The sequence below is a fragment of the Apium graveolens genome, chromosome 9 (genome assembly GCF_009905375.1).
Source record: "Apium graveolens cultivar Ventura chromosome 9, ASM990537v1, whole genome shotgun sequence".
Classification (NCBI taxonomy): Eukaryota; Viridiplantae; Streptophyta; class Magnoliopsida; order Apiales; family Apiaceae; genus Apium; species Apium graveolens.
Window position 1 is genome coordinate 57868366 of NC_133655.1, and position 22007 is coordinate 57890372.

Here is a 22007-nt window from a genome sequence, read left to right on the forward strand (position 1 = left end):
GATCCTCAGCACGTATTTCTTCTTGAATAACAGAAGAGGTCGCATCAAATGGTTCAACAATTGATGCTTTATAGAGGGGTTCATCAACACCCTTAAGCACATGTGGTACTTCCCTCCCTTTAGCACAGACATGAGGAGGGGAGTTTATGCCTAATTCTCCAATAGCAGCATTGTAATCATAACCTATTCCAGATGTTTGATTAACAGCTTGCTTACTGTAGAACTCTTTAGCCTTCGAACAAGAATTGAAGTAGGCTCTAACCTTAGTCTCAAGACCGGTGATCTTGTCTTTGAGAATAGTTTCGAGTTTTCTATAACAGTCAACTCTATTCTCTAGAAAAGATACCTGTTCTTTTAATTTGTCTTGATTAATGTGCACAAGTCTTAATTCATTGACCTCTTTCTCAAGGTCTGTGATCTGTAAACTTAACAGTTCATTATCACGACGTGCACAATCTAAGTTACCTCTTAGATGATAAACCATTTCAGCATCAGAAAGTTTTACCTCTATTCTTGACGATGAAGCTTTTCCATCAATAGCCATAAGAGCAAGATTTCCTTCATCTTCATCTTCACTGTCAGTATCATCCCAGCTTCTTCCCTTTGCCAGATAAGCCCTTTCAGAGTTCTTTCTTACTTGCTTTGGCTTCCTACATTCTGTGGCAAAGTGTCCCAACTCATTGCAGTTATAGCATCTAATGGTGCTTCGATCAACCATCCCTATTTTGTACCCACCACTGCTGGTGTTAGAGGATGAAGATCCACCTTTCTGGAATTTGTTGTAGTTGGACTTGTACTTAAGCTTGGGATTCCTCCTGAATCTGACATGGGAGAATCTCTTGACAATTTGGGCCATTGATTCATCTTCCAATTGCTCCAGCTCTTCCAAGGAATAAAAATCATCACTTGATTGATTTGTAGTAGGAGGATCATATTCTGCTACTAACTCATTTTCCTCACCCTTGAAAAACTGTACCATTCTTTCTAACTGTTGAGATTGTTGTTGTTGTTGACCTTCAGCTACAAGTGCAGTAGATGTGCTGACCATTCTATCCTTCCCGTAGACTTCCTTCTGTTGAATCTGCTCCAACTCATAGGTTTTTAACACTCCATAGAGCCTGTCCAAAGAAATCTCACTCAGATCTCTAGCTTCTCTAATGGCAGTGATTCTATGTTCAAGATGAGCTGGCAGTGTTAAAAGGAACTTTTTGTTGACCTCCCTGATTGAATAATACTTTCCATTGATGTTCAGGTTGTTGATCAACGCATTGTACCTCTCAAACACTTCAGTAATTCCTTCTCCTGGATTTGATTTGAAATGTTCATATTCAAAGGTTAGGATTTCCAACTTGTTCTCCCTAACTTCCTCTGTGCCTTCATTAATCACCTCAATAGTTTCCCACATGTGTTTGGAATTTTTACAGTTCATCACATGTCTGTTCATCAAGGGATCAAGGGAATCAATTAATATTAATTGAAGGCTGGCATCCAAGGAGGCTTCTTCCTTCTCAGCAGGAGTAAAATCTTCAGGCTCTTTTGGATAGGTTCTAGCTTCAGTAGTCACCACACCATCTATTATTACCTCCGGTTCAATAACCATCGGAGTTTTTATACCCTTCTTTAACAAGTTTGAATATTTGGGATTTGCAACTTGTAAAAATAATAGCATCTTCTTCTTCCACATGATATAATTCTCTTTATCAAATTGTGGAATTTTAACGGTTCCAACTTTATGTGAAGTCATTATGAATTTTTGAATAAATAAAAATTCAAGGAGTTGAAAAATCACAAAAGTCTAGGATCTTGATTTGTTCGTTAATCAGAAGGCTCTGATACCAATTGTTGGGTCCCAATGTGTTTGTAGAAGGGGGGGTTGAATACAAACAGCACCGAATAATCGAATTAAATGCGGAATAAAAAATGTGAAACAAAATTCAAGTTAAATAAAAATATTATTAAACTTGAAAGGTGTTACAACAACTGTATCGATTACAAGGTATTAATCTCAAATCAATTATCACAAATCTAGAATAAATTCGACATGAACTTTTTCTATTTTTGCAATAATTAGAATCAAATGCTAAACGCGATTTGAGATTAAGTTCTAGGGATTTTGATCCGCTAGATTGTTACACAAGAACAAGAGAATGATTTCTAGTTGATTGGATTTAACTTTACAAAGTAGAAATTTAATCTTGAAGTAAGCAGATGAAAAAAAATGAAATATTTGCTGCGGCTGCTGTGTTCTTGTTTTTGACTTTTGTATTTTTGGATGGATGAACTTCTGCTGCTTCTGTTTCTTTTTAAGTAAACAGCCGAATGCAAATGAACTGCAATGACAATCCTGTAAGCTTGCATGACAATCGGTGAGACTATCCTTTTGAATTAGCAAGACAATCATTTGAACCAACATGACTTTCGGCAGGACAATCTATTTGAACTGGCATGACTTTCGGTATGACAATTGATTGTCATACCGATTGTCACATAAGTACAATTCAGATTGTCTTGCAAAGATTAATAACAGATTTTTAATCTAATAAAAATTCTAACAAGACAATTAAATGAATTAGCATGACTTTCGGTATGACTATCGATTGTCATACCGATTGTCATACTAATACAATCAGTTTGCCTTGTTTCAATTTAAATAGATTTTAAACCAATTAAAAACTTGAAAATCCTTAATATTAATTCTGAATTAATTAATCAATTAATTTAATTAATCAATAAATTAATCTTTGCAGATATAATTTATTTTCTTAATTAAATTATATGACCTAATTAATTAATAGAGAATTAATACTAACCTTGAGCAGCATCCAATCTTCTGATAATCTTCTGAAAATCACTGAAATATATGAATCAATTTCCACCACTTCAATGTTGACACTCGATGTACTGTCTGGTTCATGAGTGACTAACTTCCGTGACGTTTCTTCATGTGTTGACTTTGATACTCTGATTTTCTTCAGATTAAATCCTTGTAATTAATGATACCCTGACGAGATCTCTGTCACTTGATTAAATCCACGATCTTGATTTATATCACTGAGGCATGATCAACTTCTTGAACTTCTTCCAATGAATTACCTCCTCAAGTCTGTAGATGAACCTTGTTTCTGAATCCTTTGACAGATATTACTTTGCGAGATCTCTCTGACGGTCGATCCACTATTTACTTATTACATTCTTATTTGAGTTGAGTTGAATCCTCGAATATACAAATAGGCTATGACATATGACTTACAGAGGGCAAAAAGCAGCAAAATTTTCTCTCAAGCCAACGATTAGGTCCCCAAGTATTGTAGAAGAGGGGGGGTTGAATACGATACTCACTAAATTAAAAATTCTTTCGAATCTTTTGCGGATAAATAATTTAGTGTTCAGTTAGTGGTTCTTTGTTCTTGAGGTGAATAGTGTTAATGGCATTAAAATAAAGAACACAAGATATTCGAGAAAGTATATATTTATAAATAAATCCTCGAGGTTGTTGCTACACTATGGTCAATAAATTAACCGGCTAAAATCCAAGAACAATAATGTTCTTGCTTTTACAAAGAGTTACCAATTAAATCCTAAACAAAATCATAATTATTTATCCAATGATTTAATTACCGGATAATGATTATAATGCCCCTAAATAATATACAAGATTTAAATCGGGCATTATAACATTTCTCCGGTGAGAAGTTTAACAAATATTCAATAAGCTTGGGCTTCTCTGTGTATCTTTATTTCTTGTTTCATCATCTCTCGTGAAAGAGATGATGAACATAACAATAATGTTGATTATTTTCTTTTGCTTCTTTGTATAGACTTATATATCAATTGGATACGTGGCTACACTTTTAACCAAGTAAACCAAATGATAGAAATCAATAAAGTGCTGATGAGATGTTACTTGCATCCAGGGAAAGTTATGCACTTAGAATATTCAAGGATGAATGTGAGTTGCGTCTACTAGCCTTTAGTACATACCACTTGCCCCTCCTTGCTACTAGGAAGCTTTTTACTTAGTTTTTTCAAGCTAAGTTGCGACTAGGAGCACTAGGGAGGGTACCAAGGAGCTTGCTTGTCACCACTTAATGCATTAGAAGAATTTTCACTTAGATTTTCATCTAAGTGGAAACTACAAGCTTCTAGGAAGCCTTAGTTGTGACTACAAGACACTTTTGCCTCAGTTTTTCTCTCAAATGAAGAATAGAAGCACTAGGCAGCCTCCCACTTGCAACCAGGAACAACATGCATTTTCGAGAATTTCTGCACATGTTCCTTACATGTTGCTCCTATTGGATCAAGATTGCTTCTGGTACATAGGTTTTGAGTTGTACTTCTAGATTCTTGCTTCTACTAAGTAATAGAATAGTCTCAGTGACTCCTACTACAAGGTAGTGATCACTTTGATTTAGATTCTATAGAGCGCTTTAACCTTTAAACCGTCTTGTCTTCAAGTCTTCTCCCCCAGTCTTCGTATAAACCATATAACCTGCATATCTAAATATGAATCCTCACTTAACAATCCTTCTAATGAAATACTCAGATTCTTTTCACGAACCGCTGACTCCTAGTGCAACTGGTCTAGTTCACAGACGACCAACTTCGATTCAAGTCTTCGTATTATATCCTTAAATACATTGTTAAGCTTGCAATAACTATATCGCTTCAAACACTAATTGTGAATAAATAATTATAATTTCACTGAAATCTTTTCTGGTACTTAGAAAACGTCTTCATTGCTACTACAATCTTGAATACTTTATTCTCTGTTCTTTACTGACGCTTGAACATATAAATTAACTCCTTTCAGTGAGTATAACTTCAAGACTGCAGCTGTCTTCTTTAACCTTTATCTATACCCTGTCTTTAATTGTTCAGATTCCTATGCTTCAAACATTGTCTATCTTTAATCAATACTAATATACTAAAATCTTATTGTGGCACTACCATACTAAAATCTTCAACACTTCTGAAACCTTGAAAGTCTTCACCCTTTATTCTTCACTAAGGCATGAACATAATAATGAACTTCTTTCGGTGACCTGTAAACAGACTTCAAAACTTCTTCTAATGTTTTGATTATTTGTTAGTGTCTTTATTTCTTCCAGATTTCTTGTGTAGATGTAGTATTATTTACCTGTCTTGTTCTAGTGTTGAGTTATCATGTCTACTGTTCATACAGCTTCTCAATCTCACCAACACCAACACAATTCTATATCCTTGAATCCGGATTGGTCTCTACACACCCAACCCAGACTAGGGGCAAAAAGCAGGAAAATTTTCTCTCAATCGAGCACAACTCTCTATCTTTAAATCCGGATTGGTCTCTATACACCCAATTTGGATTGTGGGGCAAGAAAGCAACAAATTCTTCTCAAGACAATTACAGGTTTTAGTAGAGCGTACTTCCCAGTAACATATCTTGGACTGCCCATCATTACTTCGAAATTAAAAGATCGAGACTGCTTGCCATTAGTTCTCAAAATTTGTGCAAAGTTTGAAATCAGGACGTGTAGGTTTTTTAGCTACCCAGGGAGATTGCAGCTTATTAAAGTTGTACTCTTTGGAATATAGAGTTATTGGACATCTCAACTCTTTCTTCCTAAACAGATAATCAAAGATATTCAATAGAAGTGTGCTAATTTCCTATGGGGTGGATCTCCAAATGCTTCAGCGGGAGCAAAAGTAGCATGGAAAGAATGTTGTCTTCCAAAATATGAAGGTGGGCTAGGAATTCATAATTTATGTGAATCAAACCAAACCTTTTCCATCTATCAATTCATGAGACTGATTCGTGCTTCAAGCTGCTCCTTGTGGATTTCATGGTTGCTTAGTAATTTTACCCGGAACAAATCCTTGTGGACAATGAAGGTGCCATACAATGCATCATGGTGTTTCAAGAAAATATTAAATGTTCGAAGTGATGCAGTCAAATTTATGATCTATGAGATTAGGCCACATTCTGAATTTTTATTTTGGCATGATCCCTGATTTGAACAGAGCCACTTATTGAATGGTTCAACCCTCATATCATTGATATTTCTAAAACTACAACTCTAGCCAAAGTTGGTGATTTAATTTTAGATAACTGTCGGAACTTGCCAACTTCAAACCACATGGTGGTAGTAGGACTTCGTTTACTGATTGAAAATGCTTGAATTTATAATAGAGATGCTCTATTTTGGGATGGTACAAATATCTCAAAACTGAAGATGTCAACAGTTTGGCACACAATTCGGAACAAAGAAAACTACTCACCTTGACTCAGAGCTCTTTGGCAACCTCTCTCCATACCTAAATGTGATTTTATGTTTTGGTTAGCCTTTAAAAATAGATTTTATACAAAGGACCGTATGATCAAGTTTTTTCTCAATGAGATCCGGTATGTATTCTTTTCCGAATAACACATGAAATGTAGCTCATATTTTTGCAAAATGTCCCTATTCTACGCAAGTATTTCAAGAAGCAGCACTCATAGGTCGGTGGTAGGAATATTTATTTGAAATTTCTTTACTGCTAGCGTGTGTTCAAAGGCAACAAAAGTGAGTTTCCACCCTAATTTTATTGGTGGGTATGCATTCCATTTGGAGAGCGGAACAACAAAATTTATAAAACTAGGAAATTCTAATTTACTTACCAATTTCGAAGTCAAGTTCTTAATATGGTGCGAGAAAAGCTTACAGCGAGTAATTGGTTTACAAAGCAAATTCTAAAAGACCCATCTCTTATATTAGATTTGTTTTAGAGTATCATATCTTTTTTGTATGCTAAGTTGGTGCTTATTTCTAGTTAAGTTTTAGAAATGTGTTCCGGAGAATGCCCCTGATGTTGCATCTTATATCGCAGGAATAAATTTTTTATTTAACAAAAAAACAAAATTTCCTCTCCTTGAATCCGGATTGCTATCTACAAACCCAACCCGGATTGGAGGCAAGAAAACAATAAAATTTTCTCAAGCAAACTGTTAGGATCAATCGCTTACCAGTTACTCCAAAAATAGCTACTTGTAAAGAAGGCGCAACTATAACCTTTATAGTGTAGCAACCAACGCCACGTTACGATATAGGTTGATGCTGGACACCCCAACAATCCCCTCAGCATCTTCCAGCACTACCAAGTCCCTGTTTGAGAATTGGTTGTCCCCGTCTGAGACCATGACTGCACAGCATGCCTTTGGCATAAATCTCATAAATATGCGCGACAGTGGGAATCAAAATCGTGACCTGCTCTGATACCACTTGTTAGGATCAAGCGCTTACCAGTTACCCCAAAAGGAGCTACTTGTAGAGAAGGCACAACTATAATTTTTATAGTGTAGCAGCCAGCGCCACGTTTTGATATAGCTAGATGATGGACACCCCAAAAGAAACAAAGAAGTTCAATATATTTTACTCTAGTCCCTCATCCAGAAAATATGCATAAGGGAGTGAGGGAAAACAACAGTATATAAACATCTCAGCTATGGCCCAACCCAACTCTAGAGTGAGTCATGCTCATAAGAGAAGCCGAGTACCATCCCAATTAGGGAACAAGTTAACATCCCAGCTCCAAGGTGAGTCAGGCTCATTAGAGAAGTCGGGTCCTAACCCAATCCAGGAATAAGTCAATCTCCCAGCTAAAACCCAACCCAGGTTCACGGTGAGCCCGAGTCATAAGAGGAGTCGGGTCCGGCCCAATCTAGAAACAAGTCAACCTCCCAGCTAGGGCCCAAGCCAGCTTCAGGGTGAGTCAGGCTCATAGAAGGAGTCAAGATCTAGCCTGATCCAGGGACAAGTCAATCCTACAGCCCGTTATGGAAGAACACATGAGACACAAGTCCAGGCACGTGACAATGACAACTATCAATAACCAGCAATTGGGACAATCAAGACACGCGTCAATACAATCTTGGCTTATTCTAAGAAGGTCCTGGACATGTGTATGCAATCCATTCAATTTAGGCGTCCTACGTCCCCAGCGACTAACTGCCCTGATCGAATGGTAACAACCCCGAAACCCTACCATTGGGCTTTAAATATCCCAAGGAGAAAGGATTAGGGGTTACGCTCTTTTCCACACACTCGTACACACAGCCACCTTATATTTTTATCTTCATCAAAGCGAGTTTTTACCCTCACACCGGAAGCGCTCAAACCCTCCCTCCGGTATTGTTTTACAGACACCCAACGACAGCTACTCCGCAAAAAGGGTTCAGGCGCGGTGTCGAAAGGACCAGACGACACCCAACAACAGCTACACCGCAAGAAGGGTACAGGCGCGGCGTCAAAAAATACTAGACCGCGGATCGGAGTAATCAATACCTGTCAGTGACATAAAAAGTTTTTCTTTGAGCTTGTTTTGCTTCTTTATGTTGCCTTCTGTGCAAATGTAGTGGCATATACAGTAACTATATGTGCAACAAAAAAAGAAAGGTTACCTCATAAAATTTAGGAAATGTATTGTTACATCTTTTATATCATATTATGTTTCTTCTGCTTATTCATATTTGTATCGTACAAACTGATCGTCTATTTAGGATGAACTCCATTACTCCAAGACCAAGAGCTTTCTCAGGTCATTGGTTTCTCTAACAAGGCAGAGAAATACCACTCATTCATTTCTGCTCCACGATCAAGCTTCATGCCTGCATTCCACCTCAGATTCTTAAATCCAACACGGTCTATCATGGGCACATACGTTCCATTCAACTGTGATCCAAGGCAGAAGAAATGATCGAGCCAGAACAGACCCCCTGGCCTCAACACCCTGTAAATATCAAACAATGTGAACTCAAGCATAGTATCTGGGATCCAGTTGCTCAGAACATGCATTGAATGCACAATATCCAATGTGTTTTCGAAGAAAGGAAGCCTCTGGAACACACTGACGTGCATTGGAATCAATCCCCTGGATGCAATGAAACTGTTGAACGGACCATCAATATTCATTGTGCTTGTGATGATGGTAATGTTCCTCTCTTTCATCCGAGCTGCAAAAGTCCCTGTACCACCACCAATATCCAGGCCGATACGAATGCTTCCCAATGGTTTCGTTCCAAGAACTTGGTCCATCCCATAATCAAGGCCTCCATTGTCGACAAGCCATCTTGATGCTTCTCTTCCTTTCAAGTTGAAACAATCTTTACAATCATAGAAACCAGGAAATTTTTGTCTGTCTACAAGACACTTGTAGTTTTTACAAGTATAAGGGTCCCAAATGATGCTTTTGTCATGCGGAATTGTCCACAGGCTCTCTGGAATTCGTGTGGGCTCTACGTAGCCCAAGGGAGACTTGGGGTGGCACCGCCTCCTAGGCAGTGGCTCACACCCCCTTAGAATTAACTTTTGTGCAAAGACATCATCAACCGGACACTCTTTACCAATGTCATAGGTCATATATTGTGCCAGCTCTTGTGGGAACCTTGAGCAGCCTCCTCCAACAGGAGGATATACATTATCAGATCCGCTTCTTGGCGAAAACCCTAGTGGGAGCTTCTGAGGACCAATGGCAAGCTTCGCCTCATCAGACAAGTTCAAGAACTTAGTACCTTGTGTAGTCTTTTCGGACTCACGAAGGATAGTAAGTTCAACAAGGAGTGACTCAATAAGTGACGTAGTGGTAGCTAGTTTTCGTCGTAACTCCGAGATTTGAGAGTGGCTACCTGCAAGCTCATGTTCGGTTGAATTAAGTCGATGCAAAAGATTTGTAGAGTCCCACAAAGGAATAGACAAATTATGAGAGTACTTGGAGATTGGCTGCAAAGTGCCACTAAAAATGTAGATAGTGACAAGGTTGGTAAGTATGACAAGCAAGAGTATTTTGAGCTTGAGCTTAGTTTGGATACTTAGTTGATAAAGTTTCTTTTTTGGATGGTCTTCATCTTTACTTCCCATCTATGTTAATCTAAACTGTGCTTACTTTAAAATGGGAGCTACAAAAATGTACTGGTAAGTTGAGAATTTGAGATGGCTTAAAGTATGAGAATGAATATGTCAATCAAAATATAGACCGCAGAGAGTGAGGTCTAAATAAATATTACAAAATGAGAAATGTTAGGTTAGTAAAAACAGTTCAAAAACTGTTCCCCAATATTGAGGTTTCATGGTAATATTGAATATCTACAAATCTCTCCTATATTAATATGAATTTAAAGAATAAAAAAATAAAATTTATTATTTAAAAATAAAATAATGTTTTTTTAGGAATGTAACATTTCTCCAGCAAAATATACAATGTTGTTTAGTAGATATACTGTTTCCTTTATTAGGGGCATTTATGAGCACTTGGGATCACGTTATTTTTTATTTTTTAAATGTTAAAGAACACTGCAATTTGGCGGTTTGTACGTTCGAGGTCAAAAGTGTTATGATTTTATTATATTTTCCAAGATCTGAATCTAAAATGTCTACTTAGTAGACAATTGACATGCATATAGTTTTTGTTTATTTGTTAAGTAATATAATAATTAAATGGACTAATTTTGTATTATTGCAAAATTAATGGACTAAATTTCTACTATTTGTAAAATTAATTAAAGTCCATTTTATTAGGCGTTTCTCCATTTTTACTTGGAGAATTTTTGAAAGAAGAATAATCAAAATATAAAGGAACAAACTATCGGAATTTTTGCTTTCTTGAGCCGATAAACAGATGACTTGTTGTAAAATATGATTAATATTAGTTTTAAATAACTGGAATACAAGTTATAATGAATAAATAATATTTATAAATATCGGTATACGAGGTTTAAAAAATTTGAAATCCAATAAATAATCCGATTTGATCCGAAAAAAGGCCCGTAAAATTCGATTCCGAAAAAACCTCTCCCAATCTGGGCCATGAATCGAAAATCCGAAAAATACGGATAGAATAAAAACCCCGTTATTATAAATTCGGATAAAATTCGGACTAGGCCCGGATTAAAGCTTAGACTGAAAAGCCTGATCTGCCTAGGTCCATTTTACTACTTTTTTACTTCAATAATATACACTATAAATCTATATTCTATACATGCACTATATTTGTATTTTTCTATCTATGTATGTACCTATTTACACGGTCATACTCATATCTTATTATTTTTAAGCAAAGTATCTAGTTATTATCACTCCGATTAACCTAATCTCACCTAATCTTTCACTTTGTTACGCCTTTTTCTTATCTTCACCAAACTACGATGTCATAATCTTCAACTGCTTAAAAACCTCATATGCATATATAAGTTTTGTATATATATCTATGCAAAAAGTGAACTCATCTTCGTTTACTTTTTATTGAATTCTACCGATTCCCACCATCCACATCCTCTCTCTAAACAAAACTTTCTCATACTAAATCCTAGAAACAGTTTAAACATTTTGAATCAGTACAGAGTTGAGTAAAAAGAGATGTGTTTTAGCATTTCTAAACCCCACTCGAACCCGGTCTCCTCCATCACAATCAAATAAAGAAAATTTAGAAAATAAAAATTAAAATCAACAATTTTTTTGTAACGCCCCCAAATAAGTGGTCAAATTTGGTCATCATTATAAAATCTCAATATAAAACAAGATGTTAATCATAAACCATCACCAATAATTGAAATATATCATTTGTGATCTCAAACTAAACCAAGATATTTTTAGGTTATATTTCTAGAAACAAGAATTTCAAATTTTACAAATAAATTTTCTTTCTTTTACAACTCTTTTCAACAATTCTCAATCTCATGATTTAACCCACTAGTATAATTTCGAAAATAAGTATATTAGGTCAACTCTACGATAACATAACTAATAGGAAGAGAAAACAACTTTATACAATAATAATTTAATTCCCGCATACCCTAAATCAATCATCTTTGTGATTGCATTTTATTCTTTTGTTTCAAACAACGCGGTTAAACCTCACAAGTTATTTCTCACTGGAAGGTTAAATTTAAATAGGCAAGTATGAGCAAACGAATGCCCGGTAAGTATATTAAAAGCATAACAAGAAAGCCACAAAATAATTACGGATATTTCAAATAAAAGTGTTTTGATAATTTGCAATACTTTTTCGTTAAAACATGTTGATGATTAAGCAGCGGAGGCTTCAACAATAACTTAAATCTCGATGAGATTAAAACTCGGAAAAATGTAATGAGTGGAAGATATTTTATCACAAATTTATAACGAAATTCTGTTTAAGAATTAAAAACTAAACTTTCATTTAGTCTTTTTCCGATATCAATAAATGATTCGAATCTCTCAAGATCCATGTGTTACCACCGATGACCAGTTGCGAAGCAATACCGACATGCCGAAGTACATCAAAAAATAAAGATACCAAAAAAGGCAACACACTGGCTTATAATATATATTACAATATGTCATAATATTTGCACACGCTGGAGCGACGCCACAACCTCTTAGGCAACAATCCAATCGAGAATATAAAAATTCAGTATAATTGAAATTCCTATACAACAATAAACTATTATTCCTATTTATCAAGAGTAGCCACAAAATCAACTTTTATATCAAAAAGTGTATCTCACTGTTCAAGAACAACAAAGAAATCGTTGTTTTACAAACAATAATTGGATTCTAGTAGAATAATTACTAGAAGTGTTTCTCAAACCATATCACAATGAAAAGTAGGGGTGTTCGCGGTGCAGTGTGATGCGGTTTGGACCAAAACCGCAAACCAAACCGCACCCGCGGTTTGTCCAAATTCTCAAACCGCAACCGCATAGCTTAAGTTTTAAACCGCGCAAACCACACCACGAAAATACGGTGTGGTGCGGTTTAAGCGGTTTAAACTATATAAGAAAATAATAAATTTTAGTGCGGGAGGTTTTCAATTTTTAATACATCAGTAAATGAATTAATAAATAAGTCTTAAGTTGATAGTTTTACTTCAAAATACAATTTTAGTAAATCTGAATCATGAACTATAATTTCTTTTTTTTTGGCATACATCAGATAAAATTTCAAATTATCTCAGTCATTGACAAAAAAACAATAAACGGTAGCATACAACCATCCATTGTAAGCCGCAACATTGCTACATAATGCTTATTATATATATTTATTTATATTATAAAGGGACAATAATAATATAATAAATATTTATTTTATTATAAAGGTACAATAATATTATATATATATATATATTATAACAATAAGCGGTGCAGTGCGGTTATTATATATATATATATTATAACAATAAGGGGTGCGGTGTGGTGCGGTTTGAACGATGGGAGCAAAGTCCCAAACCGCAAACCGCACCGCACAGTTTGACAAAAATGCAAACCACGATCGCACCACGAAAAGTTTAAACCACGCGGAGAGGTGCGGGGTTGGCGGTTTGTGCAACACACCTAGTGAAATGTTGTACTCGAAAGGATATTAGAATTCAATTTCCAGAATATCGAGTAAATTTGGAAATACTTGCATATTCAGAAGTAAATATTTTGATATGTAAAATATTTAAATATTCTAGAAATAAAATATGGGAGGAATACTTGCATAATCATAATTAATCATTTTGATATGTAAAACATTTACCTATTTTGAAAGTAAAATAGGGTAGGAATACTTGCATTTGGTCCTTAGCAATTATGCACGCTCGAACTAATACAACTATCTCCTTCTTCCATCTCATGATATCACTAACTTTTACCCCAATAATTCCTAGATTTGTCGCTCTAGTGGTTGATACAAGTTTAATATTCAATACTATTTAACTTTAATCTTGGTCACAACATCTGGTCTTGATCGTCTCGAACAACCCACATTTATAGTTAGAAGATAATTAATCGACTACACGACAATCACTCGACGAACTGCTCGTATAAACTTTTATCGTCCACCTATACAATAACCCCTATATAAAGAAAACAATAAGACACAAGAACATGGAACCACATAGGCACATAATTTACAAAGCAAGTAAGCACATAATTCTCATATCACATAACTCGGTTTTTCGAAAATTTTGGTTTGATATGTTTAAAACTGAAATCGGGTGAAGACACGACTTTTCGGTAAATATTTGACTCAGAAGGGTACGTAAAATAAATGACCAATTCATTACAAAATAATTTAGGTCTCAAAAATATTTGAATAAAAGAAGAATAATTTTCTGAGTTTAAACATGTTCATTTTTTTGAAAACGGATAAACGATCTATTTTCTAGCAATTAATATGAATAATTTAATTAAAGATTATATTAACGGATTATTCAAATCATTGACACTTAAAGGTTAAAAGAAATGATCAATTAAATAATTACTAAATTAATTAATCAAGATAATAGTAAATGATCCAAATACTAGTTCACACATCTCAAGAATAATTAAGTAAGCACATAGCAGGGAAACACATTTATGAAAACATATACTTATTAACTCATCATTATAAACTGCATGACGCATAAAAGTAAAGAAAACTTAGCTGGTCAAAAGATTTTAAATCTTGATTATCCAATCTCAGATAGATTTACTTTGACAAGTCTTCACCACTTTTCTTCTTTTGGCTTGTTAAATTCTCAACCCTGCAACATTTTCTCAAACAATCTCTAATTAGTTTATTATTGAATTATAACGTAAAGTCTGAGAAATAATCACTAAAAATTCGACTATACAATATAATTTATGTTATTTATTCAAGAGAAAGATATTTCAATGAATTAATCTTGAATAAATAAGTCAAGAATTTGCTAACACTTGAGCTGAATAAATTATCTTGATATATTTTTGAACGGTTCGACATATTAGATTAGTATATTGTGAACTTTTTCAAATTTTATTTTTAGATTTAATCAGATAGTGAAGTCCCAAATGTAATATATCATGAAGTCCTAATGTACTATATCGTGAACTCTCAGAGAAAGTATGTCGAGTAGTCTAAAAATTCTCATTTAGCGAATTCTTGTGTATCACAAAATAAATTATGATTACTCATAATAGTTCAGGATCAACAATGCCAAAGTATAATTTTAAGAATTGAATTAATTAAATAATTAACTCAAATCAATTTGGGTTGTCAACTTCACGATATAGTTCATATCATGAACTTGGTCTTGATCTGACCTATATTATAAACTCTCAAAACCAATAAGTACTCGATACACCTTGTTTCAATTTTAATTATATCGTGAACTCTCAAAACTATTATTATAGAGTAGTCTGAAAGTCCATAATACAAATCCTCAGAATAAATTCTAAGTTTGTGATAATGATTCTTGTAACTTACAGAAAATTTTGAGAATCAAAATCCAACCATGTTTCACTTCAAAAATATTGAGCATTAAAGAAAGTGAAAATCTACTGTTATAGCTAAAATTTCTAATGAATTTATTCAATTCAAATAATGAAGAATTTAATGTTTTACTTCTTTTCATCAATCCATGAGGATTGTCTTCATTCTATAACTTAGTAAACTCTTTAGAAAATTTCAAAGTGTGGAACACAATTAATTCAACATCAGTTTTTACCAGTTCCATATAAAAACTGATATCTCAATGAATCACTATAAGTATTCATTAGTTTTAAAATAATAAATATTGATGTTGATCATTGCTCTATTAGAGAAGTGTCATATCTGTCTTCTTGAAGGCAGAGTTTAGTGATTACTTGTGCATTCCTAAAGAAGTGGATTGCAAGTTTCTTTGAGACATCAATTCATGATAACTTTAGTCAACATGAGAAGCTCTCCCTGAGATAATTGCTTCCCTTGAATATGATGCCCCCTATGTTAATCGGAAACGAGCATGCGTGAAATCTATATGACTCAGATGATGTGACTCATTTCTTCTTTGCTTGACTCCCCTTGGAAATTTGAATTTTCATGCAAGCACCTTCATGACTGGCTTCAGCTTGAGTCCGTTATATCCTTACTGATCTTTTCTTGACAATTTTAGCATTCATCTAAAGCACAGTTTTTTCATAGTTAACAATCTTTTGGTGAATTTCCAGTGATGAATCTTCATTCCGTCCTAGTCTACATTTTTGTGATGAATTACAGACTAGTTTTTTCTCAAGATGACAATTTCTAGGTTCTTATCATGCTATATCCCATTCTAGACTCTTGATGTCAACTCCAAGATCTAAACATGGGCCAACTTTCTTATCTTACTTTGTGATAATAGGGTTGTATCACTTTTTCACTTTCATTATTCCCTACACAATATGTAGCTTTCAAGTTGCTTTTGTTACCTACACTCTATTGGGTCTGGGTTGCTTAGAAACATTCTAATCTTCTCAGTTTTTTATACAGGTACCTCACTCATTTGTCATTCTCAGAAAATGTTTTCTGTGACTTAAATAAAGTTCAAACATTCCCAACATTGGATAAGTCCCTAATGTCACATGGTGTGTTTATGTCTGAGTTATTCAAATACATGGCATCACGATTTTGTCTAACAGATATATTAGAAAGTATTAGTCACATAACATATCATGCAATTAGGTTTATCACAAAAAGACCCATGTATATTGACATTCATGTGAGCAGACTTACAATACATTGCATTCATATGAGGAGTAGAAGGAACTTCGCACATGTATTTGTCAAATGGTTCTTAGAGCCACAGTTTTGACACTACTTTCTAGGAGAATTTGGCACGTAGGTATAGCCATTACCTTTGTTGATTCCCATCTTGCCATTCCTGTTAGACTTGACTTTCTTGGAAATGTTTTTCCTAGTTCCAGTTGGTTTGGCATTGCTTTTGATTTCTAGCTCTTTTTTAGAAAAAAAATTTGCATCATTCTTGGCCTAATCTTCATCATTCAATTGTTTTTTTGATGACCATTGAGTCTTCATCAAACTCAAATTCTGATTTCTTGAAGATGGGCTTCTCAACTCTTCGTAAAACCACATGAACTTCTTTGTCATTATAAATTTCTTTGCTTTTGTTGGATACATCCTTCTTTTTCTTTGGCTCAGAGTAATCAAGCCAATGCCAACTTTCTCATTAATTGTTCTCTCACAACAAGCATTAACCAGGTTAGTGGAGTTCTTTTAGGCCTTAAGTGTAAGAACCCAAAATTTTGACATTTATAAAAGACCTTTATGAATAGTAACCTTGCGGTATAATAAAAACTTTTACGACCACACTATATACGAGTTTTTAATTTAAGATTTCGAGTTGATATTGTGATTATACGTACCAAATGAGTGTATGTAAATGCTATTAGTTTTTGAAGAAAACGAACTTTGAAAAACGACCGTATCTTTGAACCATCAAGGATTACGAGAATCAAAATATAATTACAAAGTTAAAATCCTACAAATTCAAATCCAAGTACGATACTTCAAAGTGTAAAGGACGTATAAGAAAGGATTTACCCCGTGAACTGCTTACGAAGATTTATTACGAAAACGAATAAGCGACCAAGCAAATACGTAAGCGAACGAATAAACAAACCAAGGCCATGCAAATTCCATGAAAATATAATGCAAATAAATTAGCAATTAATTAATGAAGCTACCTAATTAAATTAAAAGCTTGTACAAAACAACTTTCCCTAAAATAAGGATTCTTGTTTTTTTTAATCATAATATAGCTTGACTATTGGTGTGCAAGCTAGGCCTAAACTTGGAAAAAGAAAGGATTATTCTATATACCTTAGGAATAGACAAAATTCATACAATTTCCACCACATTTCCAAGAAGCAAGCCAAGCAATTCTCTCTCTCCAAAAATACAATGCTGATTTTCAAGAACACCATGGAAAGAAAAATTCATATATCATGTTCTGCTCTTTCAAAAATCACCAAATTTTTACCAAACCTCTTTCATATAATGGGTAAGTCACGCATCAAATTTCAAGCCCATCCATGAAGTTTTCAATTTTAAAAAATGTTTGAAGTTGAGGGTGAATAGCAACTCCGAAAATCACTAACTTGTTTTCTTGATTTTTCATCAAAGTTTAAGGCTCCTAAAGCTAGACCAATACTTCATCAAGGATCTTAGGACTTTATTAAGTATTAACAAGTTTCAAGAAAGGTATAAACATTCATCCAAACTTTGTTTAAGTTTTAAGTTCCAAGAGAAGTAAGGATCTTGGATATAAGTATGGTTTTGATGATTGATTCGATATTATCTTGATGTTTAGTTAATTAGTTTTAAGGTTGATGATTGTTGACTCAAGAACATGATTTTCTTGAGAGGAGTTAGTGTTGAGATGATGATTTGATGATTGTTGATGGTGGTATAATGATTTAAGACGTAAACGAAACTCGAATCATAATCGTAATCATAACCTCGTTAAAACGAACAAAACTCAATTTAAGTTTCTGCAGAAGTTCCTGAATGTATAAACTGTAGTTTCTTAAAACTTAACATTGATTATGATAGACAATGTTATAAGTATAGTTTGGGCGCTTGAATCGCTTGATTCCGATTTACGGATAAAAAATTATGACAATTTTAGTAAAAGGGATTTACGAGACAAAACTGCTACAAATTATGAATTTTGTAAATAAAAATGATTGACTTAAAAATATTTAAAAATCATGAAATTTTTACATAGAGTAATAAATAGAGTTTATTAACCGCCATAAAAATTGCAAGTAAAAATATTGGTATGTCAATTTTACAAAAATGTCGGAGTCGAGGTCGCGCGGAGTAAAAACACCCAACGCAACCCACTGTTAGGAAACTGCCACTTCGGGATTTTTATCCCTCTCACCAGAAATACATTTTAAAATAAGTGTTCTAAAGTTTGTCTAGATCGTGCTCACGAAAAGGGTGCGTCAATTGAGTTAACGGTTTGAGAGATATCAACGTTTTAGTGAAAGCGGTTTGAATAGTAAAACTCCGTAGTTGACCGAACTTTTAAAATGGTTTTCACCCAATTCCGGAGGTGTTTTATTTAAGAATATTAACGTTACACTAGAGTGTGATGTATAAGTTGTAAGACCGAGAGTCGGTTAGTTTTTTTAAAGTATAAACCCCGGAATTATCCCGGAGATATTTTGGGATGATTAAAAGTCCGTAGCTATTTTATTCCAAGGGACTCGATGTCCTCTTGCGAAATATTAAAGTACCTCGAATTTTATTTAAAAATAATTTCTAAAGATCGTATTCCCTCAACTCTGTTTAATTACCCAAGTAATGAATATTATTTCATGTATTCATTTAAAAAGGGAGAAGTATTCTCCAACGTTTATTTTATTTTAAAACAAATTATTTTATTTATATCAAAGATTAATATAATTACTTAAACTTAAATTAGTTGAGGAATATTATTTCAAATATTCTTTTAAAGAAGAACTATTCGAGGTTTAATTATTATTTATTATTATTTAGTTATTAAATATTTATTAAATGATTTAATATCATTTAAAAATCATAAAACCTAATTTAAAATATTTTTCGAGTTTCAGAAATTCATATTAATATTTTCAGATCGTCAAAGAATATTATCTCGACGTATTTGAAATATTTTGAAATTGTTTCAAAAGAAATCCCCCCTCATTTATCTATCTGTTGACAATGGTCAACTCACATTATCTTAGTACTTTCTCCGAAAATTCTCGGAAGTATATATATATATATATATACATATAAGATGAGCTGTACCTATCACCAAGCAAAACGCTTGGATAACTTCGATGTGATTCGAGTTCTTGAGATATGATAGGATTTCTCAAAAGGACAAGGGATGGGTAGACTCTAGTACTATGTGTACTAGGGAGACTACCAAAGGTACCGCAGGCGAAGGTACTCTGTGTACTTAGGAACTTGTGAAGTATGTGTATACCCAAAATGGGACACGTAGCCCGAATGCGGCAATGTGTCGTCCTTCTACTAGTAGAAAATGTTACAATTTTTCATATTACGACTGATCATCGTATGCGGTGGCTCTAGTGAATGTCCTATATTCTTCCAATTGAAATTGAGATGCAATACCGTAACCCAAGCCTAGGTGCTGAGTTTACCATTAAGGTATTTGCAGAAGTCAATCAAAGAATTGTTTTGAAAAGTGGTGTATATCATCAAGAAAACTACTTTGAATAAATACATATCCTTGTATGAATTAATATAATTTCCTTTAACAGTCTTTTCATACTGTTGATTATAATGGCTGAGCATTATTGCTCACTCTTGCTTTCTTTTAAATGTCACAATATAACAGATTATCAATATGCCAGCGTGGGACTTAGTCACTTGAAATCATGGGGAGAATCCCTTACAGATTTGTCTTAGGTGAACCAGAGTATCCAGATAGGTATAAGATATTAGTAGTAATTATTGTAACTTCATGTAGAGGTTACGAATAATTGTTTACGATCCTGTAAAGTACATTTGAGTGTAATAAAAGAAGATTACATTTTGTACATCATTTCTAAGGCTATAACTTGTGTGTGTGTGTGTGCGCGAGATTGGGGTCTGTTGGATTATTAAATCAATACAGGTTACATATGAGTGAAGGATGGCGTGACGACCCAGATTCCTGACCCCGGATTTGGGGGCGTTACAACAATGGTATCAGAGAAATAAGTTATAGTATTTAGAGACGAGAGTGTTAGGAATCTGTCGAGATGCGAGATTGCGTAAGAGCTCATATAGAGTTCATCATTGGACTACCGGATGTAGCCCCAATGTGTAGGTTAGGATAAAGTGTATATTTGAGGTATTAAGGTATGAATAATAGGACCATTGGAGATTATCAGAATGATGAGAAAAAAAATTAGAATCATATATGATTTTTCAAATATGTGGTTGTAGAACTCGGAGCTAAGTCTCCAGGGCATTTGGGGTAAAGACGATATTACCAACACCATATGTTCATATTGATAACACGAGCCTTATTACTCGTAGTTGTGTATAGGTTTCCCATAAGGGGGCATCACATGTGAGAACCATGAAGTCTAATTATTAATATACAGTTGAGGTTATTGACCCAAACTAGTTGAAGGTGTCATTTTACCATTGAGGATGTGAATATCGTATTAATCACGAATTCACCAGAGATAGTGTCCAATATACCCTTAAGGATATTTTTCTATTAAGGAAGATTTGAATGTAATATAAGAATGTTATCATAAGCTTACTACACTACATGATATTATTAGTGTGCTTAACATATAAGGTTATGATGGTTTAGCTCAGGGATCAAGAGCGTCGAGAATTGATGGCATGTCTACAATCTAATGGCGTAAGATTATAACGAGCGATTGTTTGATCTTAGAACCTTCTAAAAGGATAGACCAATGAGTCTAGAGCGGAATTATTTGGTAGAATTGATATCAGATACTGCGTATATATACTCGTAGACCTCTAATATATACGGTAATGTATGTTCACTTGCACACACACGCCACTGAGCTTATGGACTGCATTGGGATCCCTAAGAGATCTCTTTGATCTGTTCCCAGGGGGAACTGACCACTTGTAATTCATAATGGATGCGTGTAGAAGGCCCCTATCGGCTTAGCTTTTGGAATAATCCTGAGTAAGGTCTTCGAGGTAAAACACCATAATAATAGATATACTTGCGAAAGTGAAGTTAGTAAGCAATTTTGAAATGATGTTGAAAGAGACACTAGCTGAAATAAGGAATTACAAAGACGAAGAGGTAGAATCATCCTCAGATGGATAATAATGAGAGTTAGGATAATCTGTGAAATATTTTGGCACGTACTCATTGTCACGTTACTCCCTCCAAACTGTTGATCATTCGTATTGCCTTGATAAGTCATATCAGGCAATCCTTTTAGTTCCCTACTTTGAACTTCTGATGTGACCAACAACTTGAATAGTCTTTCTCCACATAAGTACTTGTTAAATTCTTTTAGTTAATCCATGAATTTTTATTCATAGATCATGGTCTTCTTGTTTGGCTCAGAGCTAATCTATACTTTCTTTCAACTATCCGAGAAATTTTAATAAACTTTCCTCAATTAATCGACGAATATTCATAATGAATATCTTCACTTGATTCTTCTTTCATACTACTCTTCTCAGTCAAGATGGTAAATATTTAACAAATTGTTAAACATGGATGATCTAATCTCCATAGATTCCTCGGGAATCCTATACTTCTATTCGGGATGA

At 34.2% G+C, this 22007-nt stretch overlaps 1 protein-coding gene across 1 annotated transcript; it reads right to left on the reverse strand.

Annotated features, from left to right (window-relative positions):
- Window positions 1–8476: 8476 nt before the first annotated feature.
- On the reverse strand, window positions 8477–9882 carry LOC141682428 (putative methyltransferase At1g29790). The gene has a single exon (XM_074487121.1). It carries the CDS (start codon window positions 9870–9872, stop codon window positions 8550–8552), a length of 1323 nt encoding a protein of 440 aa, XP_074343222.1. The 5' UTR covers window positions 9873–9882; the 3' UTR covers window positions 8477–8549.
- Window positions 9883–22007: the final 12125 nt, after the last annotated feature.

Bases quoted from the DNA above. Each gene is read 5' to 3' on its own strand.
- LOC141682428 (XM_074487121.1), bottom strand. From the start codon at position 9,872: ATGGGAAGTAAAGATGAAGACCATCCAAAAAAGAAACTTTATCAACTA.